General features: G+C 41.3%; 1 protein-coding gene across 4 annotated transcripts in view; it reads left to right on the top strand.

Moving 5' to 3' along the window:
- Positions 1-21,165, top strand: part of SYNE2 (spectrin repeat containing nuclear envelope protein 2) — a 174,294-nt gene that overhangs the window by 83,694 nt on the left and 69,435 nt on the right. For 3 of the 4 annotated variants that reach the window (XR_014226546.1, XM_082284462.1, XM_082284461.1), the window contains exons 56-68: positions 1,254-1,409; positions 3,451-3,591; positions 3,913-4,095; positions 4,615-4,752; positions 5,822-6,007; positions 7,005-7,127; positions 8,696-8,878; positions 12,597-12,722; positions 15,066-15,260; positions 15,812-15,886; positions 16,916-17,035; positions 17,809-17,913; positions 19,525-19,737. Coding sequence is in view for 3 of the 4 variants with exons in the window: in XM_082284462.1 (XP_082140588.1) it covers positions 1,254-1,409; positions 3,451-3,591; positions 3,913-4,095; positions 4,615-4,752; positions 5,822-6,007; positions 7,005-7,127; positions 8,696-8,878; positions 12,597-12,722; positions 15,066-15,260; positions 15,812-15,886; positions 16,916-17,035; positions 17,809-17,913; positions 19,525-19,737 (1,944 nt within the window). In the remaining variant the exon portion in view is untranslated. The remainder of the gene's footprint in view (positions 1-1,253; positions 1,410-3,450; positions 3,592-3,912; positions 4,096-4,614; positions 4,753-5,821; positions 6,008-7,004; positions 7,128-8,695; positions 8,879-12,596; positions 12,723-15,065; positions 15,261-15,811; positions 15,887-16,915; positions 17,036-17,808; positions 17,914-19,524; positions 19,738-21,165) is intronic. The other variant, XM_082284463.1, reaches the window with a different exon arrangement.

Raw genomic sequence — 21,165 nt, 5'->3', positions numbered from 1 at the left:
TAGAAAAAAAATTGGGACAGTTTTGACAGGCATCTGCTTTCCAGCTAAATAATCTGAAATATGAACATGCAGTAATACACAGAAACCAGTTTGTAGAGACATCTTTGTTTTGGAGACGAGAGTTGTAAGTGATTCTTTCCAGTTCAAGTTAGGGAATCTGTGAACTCTCATAAATATTGGCACAATCTTAATTGGGCCATTTGACAACAGCAGCCTTCTCCCTGAGAGAATGAGGCACACAGCTGTTTTGTGGGTTTGAGGGGTTTTTTTTTAATATCAGACCCAGTTGTTGTGGGATGACAGAAAATAAATCAATCTCAGTCTCTTACATATTTCTGTGTGTTGCATTTGTGTGAAGGAGAAGGTTCCCAAGTGAAGACTATGAATTAATGGATTACCATTGCTCCTGACTGAAAAAGCAAAGGCAGTCAATTTTAGTGGCTTTCATTGCCTGGTAGGAGCTTTGGCTCATTTTTCCCAATACCTTGAGTTAACATTTGAGTTTCTCAAACAGCTGAGCACCAGGGAAAGGAACCATAAAGCCAGCAAACAGAACTTTCCAACCTGAAACTCTAGAAAACCTTCCAAACAAATGGATTTCTTCATTCTTTCTGCAGGAGGACTTAGCTCAGATTTTATTTCTAGGCCACAGGCTGTAGACAGTTGTTCAAGTTTCTTTTATCTCATAAAACCTACATTCTTCATGCAGAACTGGAAACTACTGTTTTGAGAGGAACCTGCTGTGCTGCTCTGTATAATTGCCTGAAAGCAGACACTTCAGCCTGAAACCTGTTGCTTTTTGTGGCCTTTGTGTTGTTTATAATAATGAAGGGATGGACGTTGGCTATTAAACGTCTTTCAAAGGGAAAAATGCACTTTGGGCACAAGGGAGAGCACAAAGGTTAACATTTAATCACAGGAGTTCTTCTGATAGTCCCTTTGCTGTACCTGTCAATGAATATCAGTGCGTCACTTCCCCGACATGGAGCAGTATCAGGTTTAATTAATTCTTACAGATTGAAAAGCATCATTTGATTAAATGAGTCAGTATTTCTTAGTGTTTATCTGCTTGCAGAGGTAATCAAGTTAAGTTTGGTATCACAAAAATAACTTTTCCAAACCATAGTCATGGTAGGAAATACAAAATGCATTATGTATGTGTGTACATACACATATATATGTATTTGTGCATTTACACACATGCACTCACTAAGACCTGGGTAAAACTGCTGAAGTTATTCTTAATTCTGTAGGAGCTTCAGAGTGTGATTGGTAGAGAGAGTCAAGCTCTGGAGGATATCATGAAGAAACTTCGGACCAAGTATTCTGAAATGTACACCATAGTTCCTGCAGAGATCGAAACACAGCTGGAGGACTGCAAGAAAGTGTTGCAAGACCTAGAAGAGAAGGTAACTGTTGATGTGGTTTTCATATTTATCTATTTGCAATGTATAAATACAGCTGTATTTGATGAATATCATAGCTCTAAATTTCAACTTGAAACGCAGATTATTTTTGTTTGCGTTTTCTTCTCAGTGAAAATTGATGTGTGAGGAAAGATTCCTCATGTTAACTGTCTCCTTCTAGAATAACCTTACAGTGAACAGTGTGAATATAACATTTTTATTTTTTATTAAAAATGGACATGGGAGAACCTTTAGCAGTGAAGTTTTAATATGATATGGATGCTGTCTTCTATCCAATCTGATTCTTAAACTGGGAACTAGTAGTCGAAGTTGATTGGAAAGTTTCCATAGCTTGAATGAGAAAATACTTTCAAAACTGGGTTAAGAAAGGACTTTGAAAAGGGATTTTTTTTTTTTTTTTAATGTAATTTGGACACGTGGTAGGGTACTGTGACATGGTTCTTTTTACCACCCCTGAGGACATGGTCGCCTTCCTTTAAAATCAGGCAGGAAATTTAAATAACTGAATCCCATTGCATCAGTTTTTTTGCAGTATTTTCTATCTACAAGGGATATAAGCAGTTAGCTGAAAGCAAAATAGGGGAAAATGGAGTAATACTCTTAGTTCGGGGTCCAATTTTTAGCCTGGTACAATTACCATCATTGTTACTCATTTGTGTTATTTTAAAAATGAAAAAAAAACCTTTTCAGTTCTCATATTCCAGAAATAATAATGTTTAATGTTAATTTTAAAGTTAAAGCTCTGCTAACTTGATAAAACTTGAAAGTTTAATAAAACAGTTTTGAAATCCAGTTACTTTTTAGTGTCTATCAAATTATTCCTTCATTTTACCTTACATAAAATATTTAGCACATGTTAACTAAAGCTTGTGAGTTTTAATTTGGTTAACTTTATAGTTTCTGTTTCAAAATGGGACTAGTCTTTTCAGAACCAACAACTGGGAGGAGAGAAGGAAAGCAAAACAGTATTTATGCTTTGAGCTTTTGTGGTTGTTTACTGTTTCTTTTACCGAGATAAAAGGTTATCCCAAAGCACATATTACCTGTTGGAGTGAAAGAACTGGTCCTGAAATGAGTAGATAATTAATTCCTTAACTGAAAATTATCTTAATTCCTCATCCCACAACAAGGATAAAGTATTACAGTACTAGGAGATTCAAACTAAAACAACTACTAAATTAAAAATCTTTTGCATCAAGGCAGCATAAAACTATTCAGTGTGCATTTGCTCCCTAAATCCTAGGGCTGCAGCACACGAAAAATTTAGCAATTTCCTGGTGCTTGGCCAACCCTAGCAGCCAGCAGAGCTGTAAGAAAAGATGTCACTTTTGGGCAAGATTAAGGACTTTCTCCCTCCCTGCACTTTATCTAGTCCTTTGTAACCTGGTAGCTTACGGTGTGTTGCTCAGTCCTGTGCTCAGGCAATTACTCAACTTCAGCTTTGAGAGTTTTTCTTTTTACATGGAAAATCAGGCCCCCCCAGTGCACCAATTTTTCATTTCTATGGAGTCCTGCAGAGTGAAATTAAGTTCCTCAGAGCTTTTTATTTTAGTGATAAATCTCCAAGTTTATATTGAGAAATTTGCTGTGCAATGATGCACTTTGATATTCCCTTGTTTGTTACATGGAAGTCACAGCTGTCAGCTAAGACATAAAGGTGTCATTCTGGGTTTCTTACAGCATAAATCCAAGTGTGACCCTTCCCACCATGCAGCATGAGCAGCCTCTGTTGCAGATCAGGGTGAAGCAAAGCACCCAGGGAGTGGCAGTGCCTCAGGGCTTGTTTCCTCAGGGATTGCCTTTCTGAGCCAGGCTTTTTTAATGAGAGCAAATTAGTGAACAACATGTAGATGTTGAACCCGCTCACATTAGTGCTTCTCCCTTCAAATGTAGTTCCATTCTGGTGTTTTGAAGTGACTTGTCAAGAGAAATGAAAAAGAATTTTAATATTTTTGGTGAAGTGGTGCACAGAAACAAGTAGATCTTTGTAATCGCCCCTACTGTTTTCTCTTTGCTCTGGCAGGTTAGCTCTGAAATCTTGCAGAACTCTCCTCAGTATGTGCTGAAAAGAAAAGCAGAAACTATTAACAATGGCCTTCAAGCTATTGAAAAGATGTTACAACAGAGGAGTGAAAACATTGCAAAAGCCAAAGAAGTTCAGAAGGTAATCTTGCAAAAAAAATTTTTGTGGGTGTTAAAAGATTTTTAGTTGTTTCTACAGAGCCTTGTTCAGCATAAAGTGGTCTTCCATTCATTTTATGTCTGTAAAAGGAGAAGTACAAGCAAGCATTTAGCTGGTGAATATGTTCTTTCTCACAGGAAAATCCATGTTTTTTTCAACTGTGAATCACACCAGTAGATGCAAAGTGTTCTCTTCTCATCGTATCAGTTCTGAAACCTTTGCAATTCCACATATCCCACGTGAAGAGCTGCTGTTACCTTTGAGCCTGACCTTATATGTCATTTCCCTTCTCTCCACATGCAGCAAATTTGGGATATGCTGGACCTTTGGCATTACAAACTCAACGAGCTGGATGCAGAGGTGCAGGATATAGTGGAGCAGAATTCCTGCCATGCACAGGAGTTGATGGATATCCTGGTGGCCCCCTTGCAGCAGTACCAGCAGGTCTCACAGCGTGCTGAGCGCAGAACTGCCATTCTCAACAAGGTAGGTCCAAATGGAACTGGTTTTTTACCAATCCTATAAAAAAACCAGAGTGAAGGCTTTGCATGAAACATCATCAGAGGCTGTCAAATGAGTAGAGTCACAAGCCTGCTGTGGGAAGGCTTATTGTAGGTGGGGTTTCCGGAGTGGCTACCCCAAAGGGCTGGCTCAAACCATGGCTGAGGGGTTCATGTGGGGAATGCTTGCCCCTGGGTGGGTGTTGAGATGGTTCTCTCAGACTCTGCTAAAGGGCTGTCTATTAAAGTACCATTGCCGTGTAACTTGTAACAATGCTCCCATAAAGTGTAAGCATGCAAGCACCAAAATTACCTTGGATGAGAGGGGATAGCCTGAAATCATGAAACCATTTCTGAAAAATGGGTTTTATTTCACCATGCTGATTTAACTGACCATGATGCAAATGCATCCTGATTTCTTTTAATCTTGTCCACAGATGTATTTATCCTATACAGTGAACAGCAATTCACTTGTGACTTGCTGTAAAATCCTGTTATTTCCTAGGCTACCAACAAGATGGAAGAATATGAGGAGCACTTGAAGAATGTGAAAGATTGGATAGAAAGCACCAACAGTTTGCTGAGAGCAGATGCTCAGCACGACTCTGCAAAAAGCTTACGCAAACATACTGATGAGCTCCAGGTAAGAGCTGATGCACATAAATGGTCCTGTTAGCACTAGTTGCTCTGCACAGATGCAGTTTTCCATTCTTAATTGTTACTGACATAAATAACTTACCATTTTCAGTAAACCTACTTTAAGTGAAAAATAGTTATAGTTGACGCTCATGAAATACAGATGCTTTTTGGTGTTGGACATACCTATCTTGTGCAAGTGTTGAACTGTTGTACATCTTCCAAAAATGTGTGATTGTCTTCTGTAACCCTGCTGAGTGGCTGTGGTCAGTTTTTACTGCCTGCATATATAGGATTCTTTCTGTATTGTATGTGAGCCAAAACGGCAAAGTGCTGGTTTTTTGATGTCTGTGTGCTAGATGGAAACTTTGAAGTGAGTTGTGGTTTGGAAGGCTGTGCTCACTGTTCCTTGAAGGGAATTCTGATTGGTAATTTCAAAAATCGAATGTTTGTAATATTACAGGGAAGATCAGGGCCAGTGCCAAAAAGAAATTCTGGCAATTTTGTACTTAAAAATCGAGTTTTCTGTACATCCACTCCTTGGCTTAGACCAAGTGAGAAAGCTGGTGTTCTAAACATAGATTTTTGTAGTAAGATTAGTAAGAATTCTTGACAGGAAGTAGCTGCCCATTCTGGGCTGATAGTTACAAAAGCATGTAGCCACAGTGGGGAGACTGGGATTTCCAAAACCCATGAACATTTTTTGTGGCAAAAGCTTATTGTCTCCTGTGCTTGTGAATTGGAATGTTTTGTGTGTTCTGGGCTGTGAAAGGAGTGGATTTGGAAGTGCACCCAGGGCTTGTATTAGAGTGGAGACATGCATTCAGTCCTTTCCTTCACACACCACCCAGACAAATGGATCACATGCATTTCTCGCAGCCTTTGCTGTTCTTCGTTCTGGTGTTCACTGCAGTTAATCCAAAAGCTGAACCAGTTCATGGCAGGGGAAGAAACGTCACATCATGCACAACTAGCCTGATATTTTCTGGAACATTTTGTTCCTTCTAATCCTTACCTCTATGTAACTTTAATGTTCAGCAGTGATGTATCAAACTAAGCTCTTACTTTGTCTCCAGATGGCTTTGGAAGACTTGGAGCAAAAGCAAAATCTCCTGCATGGTATCTTCATGGAGCTGGAGGAGCTGACACCCATCTTTGAAACAGACAGTGTAATGCAACAGCTGAACGAAATAGATGTTCAAGTAGCAACTTTACAGCAGGAGATAGCAGAGGTTCTTCCACAAATCCTGCATGTGGCTGATGTAAGTCTGGGTGACCCATAACTGCCTTTAATGAGAGCTTCATCATGTGTTAGGAAATACAGGTTATATCACCTGCATGGAAAACAGAGTTTAGTGCTGGTTTTTGTAGGTGTGCCAAATGAGGAAATTAACTGTTTGGAAACAAACCTTCAGAAGGCATTTGGTAACTAAGCTGTGAAGTTCAGGATTAGCACAGGATGTAGGAGGAAAGGCTGGGAGCCTGGGTTGGTGCAGCCTAGAAAAGCTTGGGGGTGAGAGGTTGATATTGCTGCTGTTTTCTGCTACATGATGGGAGACTACAGACAGGACTGGGCCAGACTCTTCTTGGGATGTGCAGCAAAAAGATGAGCAGTAAGAGATCTCAAGTGTAACAAAGGAAATTACATCTACATAGTAGGAAGGATTTTTTTTTTTTTTTTTCAGTGAAGATTGGTCAAACACTAGATCAGGGGCTCCAGGCAGGGTTAATATCCCCAGCTCAAGAGATACCCAAATCTCAGTAGGATCAGACCCCAAGTGCCCTGCTTTGATGGGTACCAGAGATCTTTCAAGGTCCCTTCCAGCCTATTCTACTTTGTGACTGTCTCTGGGAGTTCACAAACAGCTGTATGTGGATTCCTTTTCCATCTGATGTAAATCTTTTCCTATTGGAAGCTGCAACAGTATGATTACAGCACTTGCCTAGGCTGGTTACTCTCACCACTGGAAAACTGTCTTCTTACCGCTAGTAATTTAGAATGTGAATTTTCAAGGATATTTCAGTTCTGTATTCAGGGTTTAAAACAGACCAGATGATCTTAAATACTTAATTCCTTTAGAAGTTATGACTATACATAATTTATAATAACTAGCCTTTTGATTGATAGCATTCTTTAACATATTCTGGCTGTGCTGTAGTCATTTTTCAGTATTTCTTTTTAAAGTGAAAAGACAGAACTGCAAGTTGGCTTTGGTGTTTGGGCTATCTACAAATACTCCCTTTGTTCCCAAAATCTAGGAATTGGATGCCATTGAATCTCATGTGAAAGTGTTTGAGAAGGATGTTGCAGAAATGAAGACAATCCTGTCATCAGAAGATCTGTTAGAATTTTCTCCTAAGGACCAGCTTAAGCATGGACAGGTCTGTGGAAACTCCTATTTAGGCTTTCTTTTTTTCCTGATCAGTGTAAACCCTGAGGTGAGACTGTTGAGAGACCCTTTCAAGAAGCACAGTCATGGTTTGAACACACACTTGAAATTAAAGCACTATTGAGAACATGCCCACAGAGAACTCGACTGTGTAACTTAAACTCATGTCGGGCATAGCTGCCCCATTTGAGGATCTCCATTTTTTGGGAAGTTTGTGGCCTTATTTTCAAGAGATGTTTGCTGCACACCACTCTACTTTGCACCAAACTGAAATCTGAAGTTAAAAAATTTGGCCTTATTTTTCAAAAAATGGTGGCAAATTTTAGCAGATGATCCTTTTATTTCACACCACATGCAGTCCACAGTGTTATCTGCCTAAAATACAAAAAGTATGGGTTCAGATTCAGGTGAGGAATAAAAATACCATCATACCTTTCATAGCAGTGTAACTCTCATAATAAAGCTGTGCAGCTTGGTTATCCAGAGAACAATTTTGTAGTAACTACATTACATGGAAAAACTGAAGTGATATTTCTTCAAGAAAATAATGTTCACATATCTCCTTACTGTAAATCAAAGCCCAGATAGTACAAAAATTCTGATGCAGACTTCTTATGAATGAGAGAATAACCATCTCTCTTCCCACTGGGGCATTTCAAAACAAAATCTTCTTGAGAGGGAGTTCAACAAAAAAGTTAGTCATTAAAAACCCTACAGGTGGTTTTTATTTATATTACCTTTTTCTTCTGGAGTTCCCTGCTGAATGAGGTTCCAGTGAGATTTCATATTTCTTCAGGAGAACCGAGAAGTTATGAGTTGCTATTGCCATTCTGTCTTTCATAAATTGATCACTGAGTCTTCCATAAAACACGTATTGTGCTATGAAAGGGCACACTTCTGTTCTTCCCAAAATGATCAAGGTGGTTGTAAACTGGGCATTCACTCAAAGTATTGTGATATGAAATGCTGTCCTTGACAGGAAAGCCATCTTCAGGGGTTTCTGCTGACTTCATCTCAATTCATCATCTCATCTATGTTTATTAGGCTGCTTTTGGGACCATCATAAAATGACTGGTTTGCAGGACAAAAGACAAAAACCAGAATTTGCCTAGAGTGACGTCAAAGAATTTGCACCAGTTTTTAACTGTCTTCACTGCCAGTGATGTTCTGCTTTGAAATGAGCTGCTTAGTAAATAGCAACTAATCTGAATGTGACACTTTTTTGTCACTGTGCAAACTTTATGTATGTATATACAGAAAAACCAGAATTGTAAATATAAATTATATCTTTGTCTTGCTTTAAACAAACTCACCGTGGATTTTCATTTATTTTTCCCAAGATTCACAGAATCAGAGAATATTCTGAGTTGTAGGGGACCCACAAGGATCATAGAGTCCAACTCTTAAGTGAATGGCCCATATGGGGATTAAAATATTCTTCCTTCTTAAATGGGAAACTCACCAAAGACAGTTTTTGCTCATCATTAGTGTAGTATAAATTTATGGTGTTGATTTTTCTAACTCAGTATCACATCCATCATCTATCCTGTATCCTGACAGGTTATACTTGAGCATGTTGGTCCCATGCAGAAGACTATTGTTCATATACAGTCGTATGAAGATGCACTTCAGCTGCCAGGGCTGAAAATGCAACCTTTCTCAGTCTTCCAAAGAGCAAGACAACTCTTGAGAGAACTGAAGAAATTAGAAAAAATTACTAAGGAACAAAATGAGCTGCTGGAGGTAATTGATGGGGTTTTTTTCTGACAGTCACCTGGACCACCTTTTTTTTAGGGAAATTTTGATCTTTAAACAATGTTGCTTTTGCAGCCAGTAGTTACACCTACTGTGTCTTCTGTGTAATGGTTTGGGGCTGTTTTTTGTTCTTCCTGTTTAATTTGATCCTGCACCAAAGCACACTGAAGTCTTGAAATGCATTTCAGTTTTCCAATTCAGTCACAGCTGGCACCATATTGTAGAAGAAATGAAGGCTCAGGTGTCTCATGCCCCAGGTTTGCACTGGTGATGAAAGTCCAGTGTTAGTTGTAGGTGCTCACATCTGCAACATTCAACTCCTTAAATTCACCTTGACTATGGAAATTCTTGTTGACAGCCATTAGGTGGAAATTGCTAACAGCAGAAGGTCTTTTACTGATCCAAATCAGTGAGCCAGGAAAGTGGCCATTCCCTACAGCTGTGTCCTGGTTAATTCACTGTTTTGAAGCAGGCCAGCATGTGACAGAGACCTTTGAGATGCTGTTGGCCAGGCTGGGTTTGGAAACAGAGGTGATACAGCACAGGAGAAGGCAGTGCTGATGGGTCAGTGAGTGTTAACTCGGGGACAGTGAGAGTTATGGAACAGCTCCAAACCTGAAGGAGTCTCTGTGCAGCACTTCACTGAGCAGTGTGGTTGTACCAGCTCAGGGAAGTTCCAGTTCAGGGCCTGGTCGTGCTTCATTGCCCAGGCTGGAGGAAATCTGGAGCTTGGTAACGCAGGTTCCCACGTCAGCAGAGGAATGAAAGTTCTTGTTTGACCCATCCATTTCTTTGCAGGATGCTGACAGCACCTAGAAAAGTGTTATGTTATCTTTGCTGATCTGGTTTTCCTAACGTGTTAGGGTACAGCAGAATGCTTTAAAACATCTAACTGGGTGTTTCAGGGGCCTGGCAGACACAAGTGACACCTAAAACAGGAATGCCCATCTCTGATTTTCAGTTTGTGAAATTAAGAGCACCACACAAAGAGAAAAACTCAAGCATGCCACATGACTAGTGCATGCTTGGAGTTCAGAAAAAAGCAATGGCTATGTTAGAGCTGTATAATCCCTACAATCCTTTTTTTTTCTTTTTTTTTGGTCCATACAATTTCTTATGTCTGAAAAAATGGATGTGGTAAAATGTACCCTTTTTAGAGCTACCAGATGAAATAATGGAGAATATTCAAAACACTTTAAAAACATCACAAACAGGGTGCTTTGAAATTATCAGTTGTTATCATGACACTTGTAATTGGTTTGTGTAGAGTATTAGGTCAAATTTTAGATTTTTCTCCTTTTTGTAAAGCTGTGACCTTTTTTTGCTCAGCATTTGCCTTTATCTTGTAGACACCCAACAATCTGCAGGTGAATGAAATTTCTTTGTGAGAAAACAGATTGGAAAAATTGCAATTCTTGACAGCTAGTGTATTAAACTGTGCAAAAGAGATTTTCCAGTGCAGTTGAATGGGTTGAAAGCAGCAGTACTGCAATACAAGTCTAGCACCACCTAAGGTGTAACAAAAGAAAAAGCCATTAAACCATGGCATTTTGAGTGCTGCATAAAAAATGTGGTAAGAATCCTGCTAGAGAGGAAAGCTAATGGCAGCCAAGCTTCATATATAAAAATAAATACATTTCCCCCCCCCCCCCCCCCCAGGGATTAGTCTTTGGATGAGTTTGTCCATATTTAGCTATGGATGAGGCAATGGGATATTGCACCAGTAACTTTTGTGTAGTTAGTTGCATTGTAACACCTGAAACAGTAAATCAGAAACAAAGCCTGTAGTAGGTATTGAAAGTGCTCTGGGCCAGGATTTTAGGTGCCTTAGTCCTTGGTTGAATGTTGCCCTCTGGTTTTTTATTATGGTCTGTTAAGTCCCACACCTAAATAACGTCATCAGGAAGAAGATTGGAAGCCACATCTGCTTCTACTGGTTTTCTGTGCAAGAGAGTGGTATTATTTGCATATCTGATACTTTCCTGACCTCATTTTCACTAAGCTCTTCCAAAACAAATACACTGTGGGTAGGTGGGCCTTTTCCATGGGCAGGTCTTCTAGTGTTACCACGATATGAAAAGTAAAGAGCAACTGTTAACCAGGAAATAACTCAAAAGAGAGGCAGCACTTGTAGGAAGAAGTTCAGTCCCACATATATGGCATAATTTGGTATACTGGATAAAGGATAAAATCAGATTTTCTTTTCCCTGAGTAGAAGGCAGAAACAAATTAATTATCTTCAGGTAAGTGACTGTATTCACATATTGGCCTATGACAGAAGACATTGGAGTCTGTATATGAAATATTCAGACTGTTTAGTTAGTCAAGGAAATTTGAGGTAGTACTCACTTAACTTATTACTAAACACTCCTATTCATATAGAATTGAAGGTATGGGTAAGCGAATCTTCCTTTTAGGAGATCTTCTTTTACTTTCTCATTGAAGCTGAGCATGAGAGGACCTATTCCTTTTTCTTTCCTCTTTAATTCTTTGCCTACGGCACTAAGATTATAGGCCACAATTTAATATCTTTCCTTTCAAATTGGCTTTCATTTTTTAAGTGAGGAAAATAGTTTCTTCTAGGACCTGTGAGTAAAATAATAATGGTTATTTAGAGCCTTATTAGCCTGCATTTTCTTGAGAGGGAGTGCTGCTTGGAAGAAGTGACTGAAGAAATGGCATTGTTGCTGCTCATGCAGGAGACACTCCTTGCTCTGGAAAGCAGTCTGTGAATACTTTGCAGTGAGATCTTTGACCTCTGGGGTCATTCAGGTGCTGCTCTCAGCAGAGTAGGATCAAGCCTGTTGACTTCATTGTTTCTTCATTACCTTTTGCAAGCACCTAAGGAACAGTCCTTTCATATTCTTTGGTTCTCAGCCTCTGGGTCCACAAACACAGCACCACCAAATGCTGTGCATATTCAATGTTTTCACAAAATATTCTGACTTGCAGATGTGACAATTTCTTAGTGATCTGAGACGTTATGACAGGCTATGACTGACAAATATGAGTGTGTGGGGAGATTGCCCGTTTCTGCATGAACAGTAAAGCCTGGGGGGGGGGGGGTGATGAGATTTTACTGTCACTGTCAAGTGAAAGTGAATTTGGCTGTTTATAAATATAATTATGTTTTCCTATAAGCCATGTAAGCAGAAGAAGTTCACAATGTGGGAATGCTTATCATTTTTGTTGGAAGTATTCAAATTGTCATTGTGGTTTGGGTTATCCTCTGAGCTGCAGTGTTTGCCTGGTATACAGCACAGCTCATTTTTGGTCAGTGCAGAACTAGCTGGCAGTAAAGCCTTGAGCACTAGTAAAAACCAGTTAGGCTTCCTTATTTGATATCAAACCCTGTAATTTCTCTCTTTTTCAGAACCTTTTCTAAATTGTAATGAATGTGATGAAATCTGCTCCATTTCAACCTGATAGCCAAATTCACTGTTCCACTCTGGAGCTCCTAGACAGAATACTCCACCAGACTTCAACTTGTGGATAGAGCAGCTTGTTTGTCTTTAGCAAGTGAATAATAAACTTAGTGAGGGATGGAGTTGTGCAAAGTTAGCAGAACAAACACAGTTTCTCTTACACATAACTACAGATACAAAGGAGGCTTTAGTACTCTTCAGTTCAACTTTGTTTCCGTACTGACTTGTTTGTTTCTGTACTCCTTATTTCAAAATTATTTATGGAGATTGCTATTTCACAGGAGACTGTAAAGAAAACAGAAAAATGTGAGCAAGAAATTGAAAAGTTGAAACAACTCCTAAAGAATCATTTGGTTGAAATATCACATGAAGATCAACCACAGGCTCAGAAGACTCCTTGTCCAGAGGTGAGTTTCATTCTTTTCTCTCTCATGTGTGTTACTTACCCTGACAAACACTAATCATGGTGATGCAGAGCACTGAGAAATACTGGTGTGCTTCCCTTCCCCACCACAGTCAAGCAGGCAATTGAATGCCATAGTGTGAGCATGCAATTAATCACAATTAATACTACTTTGCAACTTGGGTGTATCTTTCATTATGTACTCCTTACTGATTTTGATGTGTCATTTGTGCCTATATCAACTTGTAAGAAAAATTGAGGGCTGTTTTCATGACAGCTGATTTGGTGAAACAATAAGCAGCACTGAGAGCTTACCTGTGCTCAGCATCCTGCTAATTTCCCTGAGGTGACAGCTTGGGATAGTGCCTAAGGACAGAACTGAGTCCCTTTCTGATGGCTGGTCATTCTGTGGTACTTTAGGGGATTCTGGTTGGGGTTAGATTCATTAGACCCCCTTCCTTGTCCTGACTGCCACACCGTGTTTTCATCAACTGATAAGCATGTGTTGCTTTTCTCTCTGCAGTCAGATACTTTCTGTAATGGATGAATTGTTTTTTTTAATGCAAAATTAAGATGTGTTTTAAGCTCTGCAGAAGTCAGGAAATTACTAATTAAATGTAATAACTATTTATAAAGTGCCTCTGAAATGCTCAGTTTCTTCCAGTCAGTCACAGTAAAGTTAATACACTTACATTGTGCTTGCCTAATAACTATAATCACTCAGTAGGCTCCTAAGTACATAGCTGCTCTGCTGTCAGCTGGTTGGATGTTGGAGGCTTGATGTAGTACTCAGCATGACTCATTTCCTGATCCTTCCTTGTTTTTGTCTCTGAGTGTAGGATTTTATGTTTAATAGTTCTTGTTTTAGCAGAAAACTTGGTAGTTACAGCATTGCATGAATAGAAGTGGGCAGTGGAATCTCCCGTCTTACTGAGGGATGTCAGAAAAAGAAGTGATTTTAAGAAAGGTTTGGTTTCTGAGGAGGCTATGGCTAATTAAGTTTGCAACAGAGTAGCTGGTAAATCTATGCTGGCAAGTCTCCTGCAGTGAAATAAATAGATATACTGTTCCTAGTGGACATTGATAAAAACATGCCAAATTGTCATGAATGTCTGTTTCTTCATTTCAATGATGTTTTCTTGCCTCTACCTTTGGATGATTTTATCTTGTGGTTTTGAGGGTACAAAAGGAAGAAAGCATTGTCAGAGCAGAGTTCCCATGTCCTTTGAAAATTTGCTGGAGTTCCTGCCGCCACCTTCCCTGTCATGCTGCCACCCTAGAGCTATTAACAGAAGCTGTAGTGGCGACAGAATCAGCAGGCTTGCTGCTTTCATCTGCCACAGATTATTACTTGCATAACATCCCTAATGACAGAGCATGATGTGGAGCCAGTGCTGTTCTCACTTCAAGCCTGGCATCAAAGCTTGCTGTGATCAACTGAGCCCAGTGTGCACAGGGATATTTAGCCAGGTTTCAGTCTTCTGAGCAAGTAACAGTGCTTCAGAGGGCTTTAGCACTTCCAGTAATGAAGGGAATAGGCAATTCATTCCATGCCCTGTCTTACTCTGTTATTTGCTGGGATTTCTTGGTTCACCTGGAGGCTGGGTGGTAAGAAAAGCCCTGGGAGAAAACTCTAAGGGCAGAACACTGGCTGGAGCAATAGTCATGGCCGGGAAGGAGACCAAGACATATGTGTTTCCCCCTTTGTTACTGCAGTTACTTGGGTTATTGTTTGGTCTCTGTGGAACATTAAACATTTTCCTTGAGCTTTGTTGGGGTCCATTTCTCCCAGTATCGCATTCAAAGACATGGGATAATTTTAGCCCTAACCACATCCCTAACACCCATCAAATGGTTTTTTTCCTTTAGGCCAGCTCAGCAAAGACTGAGCCCTGAACTACCCTCATTTGCTGTCTTTGCCCTCCTCAGGGCTTTCCCAAGTGTTGAGTGTCAGGCTTCCAGGGAAGATGGTTGGAGGTAACATCACCTGCTCTGACACACATAGTAATGCAACCCATCTGCATTCCCTCTGTCCTGGAGGAAACTGGTATTCTCATGGATATGCAGGACCTAGTTAGAATTAGTTCCAGCCTGCCACATTTCCTTCCACACTACCAACTTCTGTATGACCAGTGGCAGCTGCTGTCGTGCACTGCATCTGTTGCTGTTGGTTTGCATGTACCTGGACATCTCCTGCAGTGACAATGGGGAACTGTCCCAAAGCCCAGAAAAAGGAAAAAGGGGAAATGGCCCCCGTACCAGTAAGAGGCATCACTGGTATCATCTGTTACGTTGCTGTTTGGTTAAATAAGAACAATGGATGCTTACAGATGTTGTTGCTCCTTAGGGAGAAATGGAAGCTGTAAAAGAGGAAATCATAAAGCTGTGCCAAAGAAAGGAAGATTTCCTTACCGGGATGAAGAATTCCATGTCTGAGCTTCACCAGCGCCTACAGCAAGAAGTGCTTGAAGCAGCAGATGAACCTCCAGCCCCTGTATTAGCACAGAGTGACCTGATTGGGACTGATATTTCTGGTCAGCAGGTAAGTGATCACTCATCTGAGGGCCAAAGAGGGGAGGTAAATAACCCTTCTTGCTCCTGGAGGAGTGGCATGTGTGAGAGGAGCACCCCTGCCCGTGTGAATCAATACTGTCTCTCCTCCCCTTTGTGTTCAGAAGGATGAGTGTGATGCATGTCTAGGAGAAGGCAGGAGTGGTGTGCCTCTGGCTGTTTTTTAGCCTTTTTCACTTTAAACATAAAGTTTGCATCAATCAACAGCAAAGTGCTCCATGGATAGTTTTGTTGATAATCAGTTGTTCTGGGATTTTCAGTGAATTATTTTCATGGGGCAAAATGAAATTTGTCCCTTTTATAGCTGTGCTGTTGAAACCTAACAGCATCAAGTCCCAATTTTCAGAGGTGCTTAGAACCTGCAGCTTTCAGTGACACTAATGTCGGTTGCCAGATGTTCAGTGCTTCTCCAAAAGTGGATCCCAAGTGGTAAATTTGTTTTGGTTTACGTGCAGAAGTGAAGAGGCTTTTACCATTCTTGTCATGATTAATGGGGTTGTCTCTCTGTGTGTATTTTTGTAGCTGAAAAAAAGAGGAGTGATATCTCTTCTACCTTCCTTGGATGAAGAATCAGAAGACTGTTCTTTACACAGTAAGGTGAGTCCAGCGTGTTTCATATATATACAGCTGTGTATGTAAGACAGAAGATTTTGGTAAAGGAGAAATTATGAAAAATGTGAAAATCTGAAATATTTCAACTTAAAATATCTGTTATCACTTCAGGATACAAAGGAATTGCACTCAAGCCAGTGTGCCAATATTCCAGTGCCAGTATTACACAGCACCTTGTTCAGTGAGGTGTGACCCTGCTTTTTGGTGGGATTGCTTTTTTAGTAATATCCCCTTTATGGAAGTGTTAGTGGCAAAATACAGGCTTAAATACCAATGTTTATATGTGGAGGTGTGTTTCAGAAAAAATTAGCCTCTGAAATGCCAAAACATAAAAAGCAACAACAAAATTTATTTGTATGTTTGAACTTAAGAAAAAACAGACTATTGGGAGTGAAGTTAAGATAGAGGGGATTTCTGGGAGATTGGGGGAACTACAGGAAACTGGGCTCTGAATCTGGAGATCCTAAATGCCCAAGTGAACTACAGAGGAGCAAAGCAGGGAATAAAGACTCATGACGAAGTTAATTGCTTTTGGAAAAAAAAACTCCATGGCAAGATAGTGCAAAGAAGTCCAAACTGCTTGGAGAAGTGGTGCCTTACTACTGATCCAAGCACTTCAGTTTCAAGGTTTCTCACTCTACATCTCCACTGGCACAATTTTTCTTTACATGCAAGACTTTTTAGGGGACAGGACAGGAGAAAACTAGTGTCCTGTTGCTGGTTTGGTGGTTGTTGGTTTGTTTGGGTTTTTTTCAGGTTTTTTTTTAATACTGTAAAAAATGAGCATATTCTGCAGCCTCTAGAGAAAACTATCAGTGTCATCCAGCTGCCATTCATCTTGCAGCAGAGCTACAGAGCAAGAAGAGAGGTGGGATTTGGGAAGCACAGATATGATAGATAAGGCAGAAATAGAGCAAGGTGTTATTAGATGTTTGCAGTGCTTTACATGGCCTGAAGGAATATATCTGAGCTTCCTGTTCACAAGCTAAAGCTGAGCTGTTACTGCTTTCAAAGGGAAGTACAGCCACAGAGAAAGATGCAAGCTTTTGGCCTTCAGAAAGAGATGATGAAAGGCACAAGGAAGACAGTGCAACCTCCTGGTCTTCTGGTACCTTGTCAGATGGCATTGTTCAGGTAATGCACTCAGGTTTATCTCCATGGGGATGGGAAACTCATCTTTGTGGAAAAGATCCGCATAAGTCCTAAGTGTTGCTGAAGCCTGCAGTGCAAGAGAACTGCAGAAGTGCAGGACAAGGTAGCCTTATTCCTATCTTCCATCTCACACTAAATCTTGCTGTGTAGAATCTCTTTTTCTGTTGCACATACTGGTTGGACTCAGTCACCTTAGGGGTCTTCTGCAATCAAAATGATTCAATGACTCATTCCTTTTAGCTGTACAAAGCCCTCAAAGGTAGAAATGCACATTTAGTGGCAGCAACTTGTTTCACTAAATCCTGGAAAGGCTCTAAAGTGTAGGGGGTGATTTGTGGAAGAGGTTCTTTTTGTACATGAGAAAATCAGCATCTAGGACACCCAATCAGCTACAGTTTTGTTGCCATTCTGCTCTGTTCCTCATGGTGCCTCAGTAATGTTGTGATAGCTGCAATTGTTTGTTTCTGTACATCAGTGCCACAGGCATAACAAAACTGCTCTCTGTGAATCCTCTTGGGCCAGGACCACAGTAGGTTGAGTGGCTGCTACTCTTTGAGGCTGCTCTACCACAACAAGGCAATGGAACATAGAATCAGAGAGTCATTTAGGTTGGAAAAGAGCTTTAAGATTGAGTCAGCCAAAAACCTGACACTGCCAGGACCACCACTAAACCACATCCCAAAGTGCCACATCTCCACTACTGCACATCTGTATGGAAGATACAAATATTTCCACTGTTGCCTCTGTCTTTCCAGGATGAGGAAGCAATACCTGAATCACCCAGTAAACATGGTGAAGAAACATCTCTGCAAGCTTTGGAGGGCACTGAAGGTCCTGAAGCTGATGGCAGTCTGGCTATGGTGAGTTTGAAGGCCTGAACAAGGGGACATCCTGAGTGAGTTGTGGGACCTACCTCGTGGGCAGAGGCCCTGTTCCACTGTTTTGCTACTGGAGTTTGCTGCAGTATGATATGGTAGAATACCTGCAATCCTTTGTGGCCTCTTCATATTGCTGCTCCGGGTGATGATAAATTTTGACTTTTTCCTTGAAAGGGCAGTTTTCTAGGGAACAAAATGGAGAATTTTCAGGAGGGAAGCTGCTGGCTTGTCATTCATCCAGGCATGAATGGAGGGGTTTGAGTGATGTAAACGTTCATCAGCCATGGAATTTTTAAATGGCAGTTACGGGAGGAATTAAGGAGCTTGACACGTGTTGTTGCTTTGTGGAAGACATGCAAAGGCTAAGATAAGAGTAGGCAGTAGCCTATAGGTTATATACAAAAGAGTGTAGGGAAACATGAGTGCTCCAGGAACACCAGGAGCAGCAGTCTGGTGGCAGAGCAGCTTCAGCTCTTAGGATCACAGAGTCCTGGAATTGTTAAGGTTGGAAGAGACCTCTAAGATCATAGAGTCCAACTATTAACCCAGCACCACCGTTGAGCACTAAAGCACATCTCTAAGTGCCACATCTACACATTTTTTTGAACATTTCCAGAAATGATGATTCAACCACTTCCTGGGCAGCCTGTTCCAATGCCTGACAACCCTTTTGGTGAAGAAATTTTTTCCCATATCCTGTGGCAGGGGGATTGAAACTAGATGACCATTAAAGGCTCCTTCCTAGCCAAACTATTCTGTCATTCTGTGATGACATTGATAGCTGGAATAATGCATTTTGGCTCTCTTTTTTTTAAGCCAAATCTCATTTTGATATGAAGGTTATGCACTAGTACTGGCCATCTCAGGTGCCTGTGTGCTCTGGAGCCGTGGGAGCATTCAGGTAGTTCTGCTCTTGTGGTGTTGTGCTTGATTTACTTACTAAGTGCCAGTGTTTGCATGTGTGGAGGCATATACAGACCTGTGCAGCCTTCCAAGTCACCGCTCATTATCTGCAAGTACTTTGGACTTCTTGTTATGGACGTCTGCAGTGCAATATTGCTTCTTCAAGAAGCATATCTGAGAAGAATTGCACAAGATGTCCTTAAAAATACACCATTTTTTTTATTGTGTGACCTAGGGCCCAAATAAAGCATGTTCAAGTGTTGGAACTGAACACACACAAGTAGCTTGTAAGCATTGTCCAACAACTTGTTTTGCAGCTTCCAACTGCATTGCTTTTACGTGTAACTCCCACAGAAAAACATCTCTCCTCAGGGGAGAACAGGTTAACATTGAGTCATCCACCTCCTGTGCACTCAGGTATAGCTGCCCTGCTCAGGTGGATCCCTGCAGATGCAAATGGCTGCCTGGAACCTGTTACACCAGATCTCGGATCACCTGCCTGCTGCGTTTCCCTTTCTTTCCTTTTTTCCTTCTTGGTTTGTTTCTCCCCCCAAGTCTGGGAGCGTGGCGACAGAGTTGTTTCAGGGCTCTGTGAGTGTGAAAGTTAATCATCTCTCACTGGTAAGAGGAGGGGAGGGAAATTACAAAACCAGGTCGCTCACCACGGTGCTTTGATGTGCTTTGCTTCAGAGCCACCAGCCGCCTCCAGTCCCCAACGCCGCCCTGGGCTCGCAGACAGCGCTGGATGGCGGGAGGCCTGCGCCAGAATCCGTCCTCCTGGTGTGCCAGGCCCAGGTGGCCGAGCTGGAGCAATGGCTAGACAAAACTAAAATGTCCCTGAGGTCAGACCCTCAGACCCCGCAGAGGCAGCAGATGGTGGAGCCGCAGCTTGCTGATTGCCAGGTAAGGTGGTGACATTGCTGCTGCCGTGCCAGCCAGCCCCCTTCCCTGGGGGTGTGTCTGCAGAACAGCTCTGCCTGCTGCCTCTCTCCTGCTTCAGCAACTCCCTCCCTCTGTGCACAGAACAGGTAACTGCTTGGCTTCAGCTTCAGGTGCAGCTCTGCCAGGGCTTGGTTACTCTAAAACCTGGTTTTAGAGTTGGGATCTGTATGGATCATGGGGATTTAGGTGGAATTCTGGAGTGTACGTAAAGCTTTAGTTTGATTTGGATTATTTTCAAAACCACGGCTCAGTGTAGTTTGAATCCTCTATTAAAATGCAATTTTTCATTGGTCCTGATCACGATAAATCAGCTAGAAACAAAAGAGTATTTTTTTTTTCTTTTGACATTTTTCACTTTCTGCTTGTCAGAATGATTTAAAAGACTGGTCTAAGAAAGCTTCCATGCTGCTAAGTTTTACTTTTGTAGTTTTTGCTATAAGGTAGGAAGATAGCAATGAGCAGTGGTGATATTTGGACTTACTGCTGTGCACCTAGGGCAGCCTCTTGCCCCCATGGCAGTGGAACAAAAGGAGTGGGTGGTACCTGTTGGTGAGAATGGGAGGAAAACAGGACTGGCACCAGGGGCTGGGTGGGAGGGAGCCCTGGCATGCAGCATGTGCAAATTAAAACAGTGTGCAGGCGTGCCACTCTGAGGCTCCCCATGATGCCAGTCTGGTGTGCCAGTTTGCTTCAAGCACTGAGCCTACCTACAGCAACAAATTTCACTCACAATACCAAAATGTCACCACTTCAAATTACTGAGGGACATTACCAGCTGTTTTGTTGTTGTTTGGGGTGGTTGTTTTTAATTGGAGTGCCTCTAAGTTTAGGCTGTGATTCAGCCAAGTGCTCAGGTGCTGAACTCTGTGGGAATTAGGATCCTGAATGCACCTAAGTAGCTGGCTGTGTCTGGATCCCGTTCAGGGTTTCTGTCAGCATAGGCTTCACCAGAGCAGTTCCAGCTGGTGAAAACAAGCAGGATTCAGGCAGCTGTAAGCACTGCTGAATTCCTGCTGGCATCAGTCAATCTGGATCAATGTTAAGACATGAACTTGGGCAGGGGAAGAGGGTTCTCTAACCTACTCAAGATCTACACAGAAAAATACACACAGAATGGAAGAGAAACAGTCTCTACATATGGGCATGTGATGTAAAGAAATTACTTTATTGCAGTTGATTACTTTGCAGTTGAGTCATGGTACCTTTCTCCATGCTCACCCTAAAAACATGAGTTTAAAGTATGCAGGGATACACTTTGATTCACAGCAGCTTGGATCAAAAATCAGATCCCAGCAGTTTACAATGGCCTGGCTGACACTTGGAAACATTCCTGTGTGTTGGTAGTTCAGCATCATTCCTCCCAAAGACTGATGTGAGCAGTCTGTGCAT

Source organism: Coloeus monedula, assembly GCF_965178545.1.
Source record: "Coloeus monedula genome assembly, chromosome: 6".
NCBI lineage: Eukaryota > Metazoa > Chordata > Aves > Passeriformes > Corvidae > Coloeus > Coloeus monedula.
The sequence above is the reverse complement of the archived record's forward strand: the minus strand, read 5'-3'. Positions and strand labels throughout refer to the sequence as shown.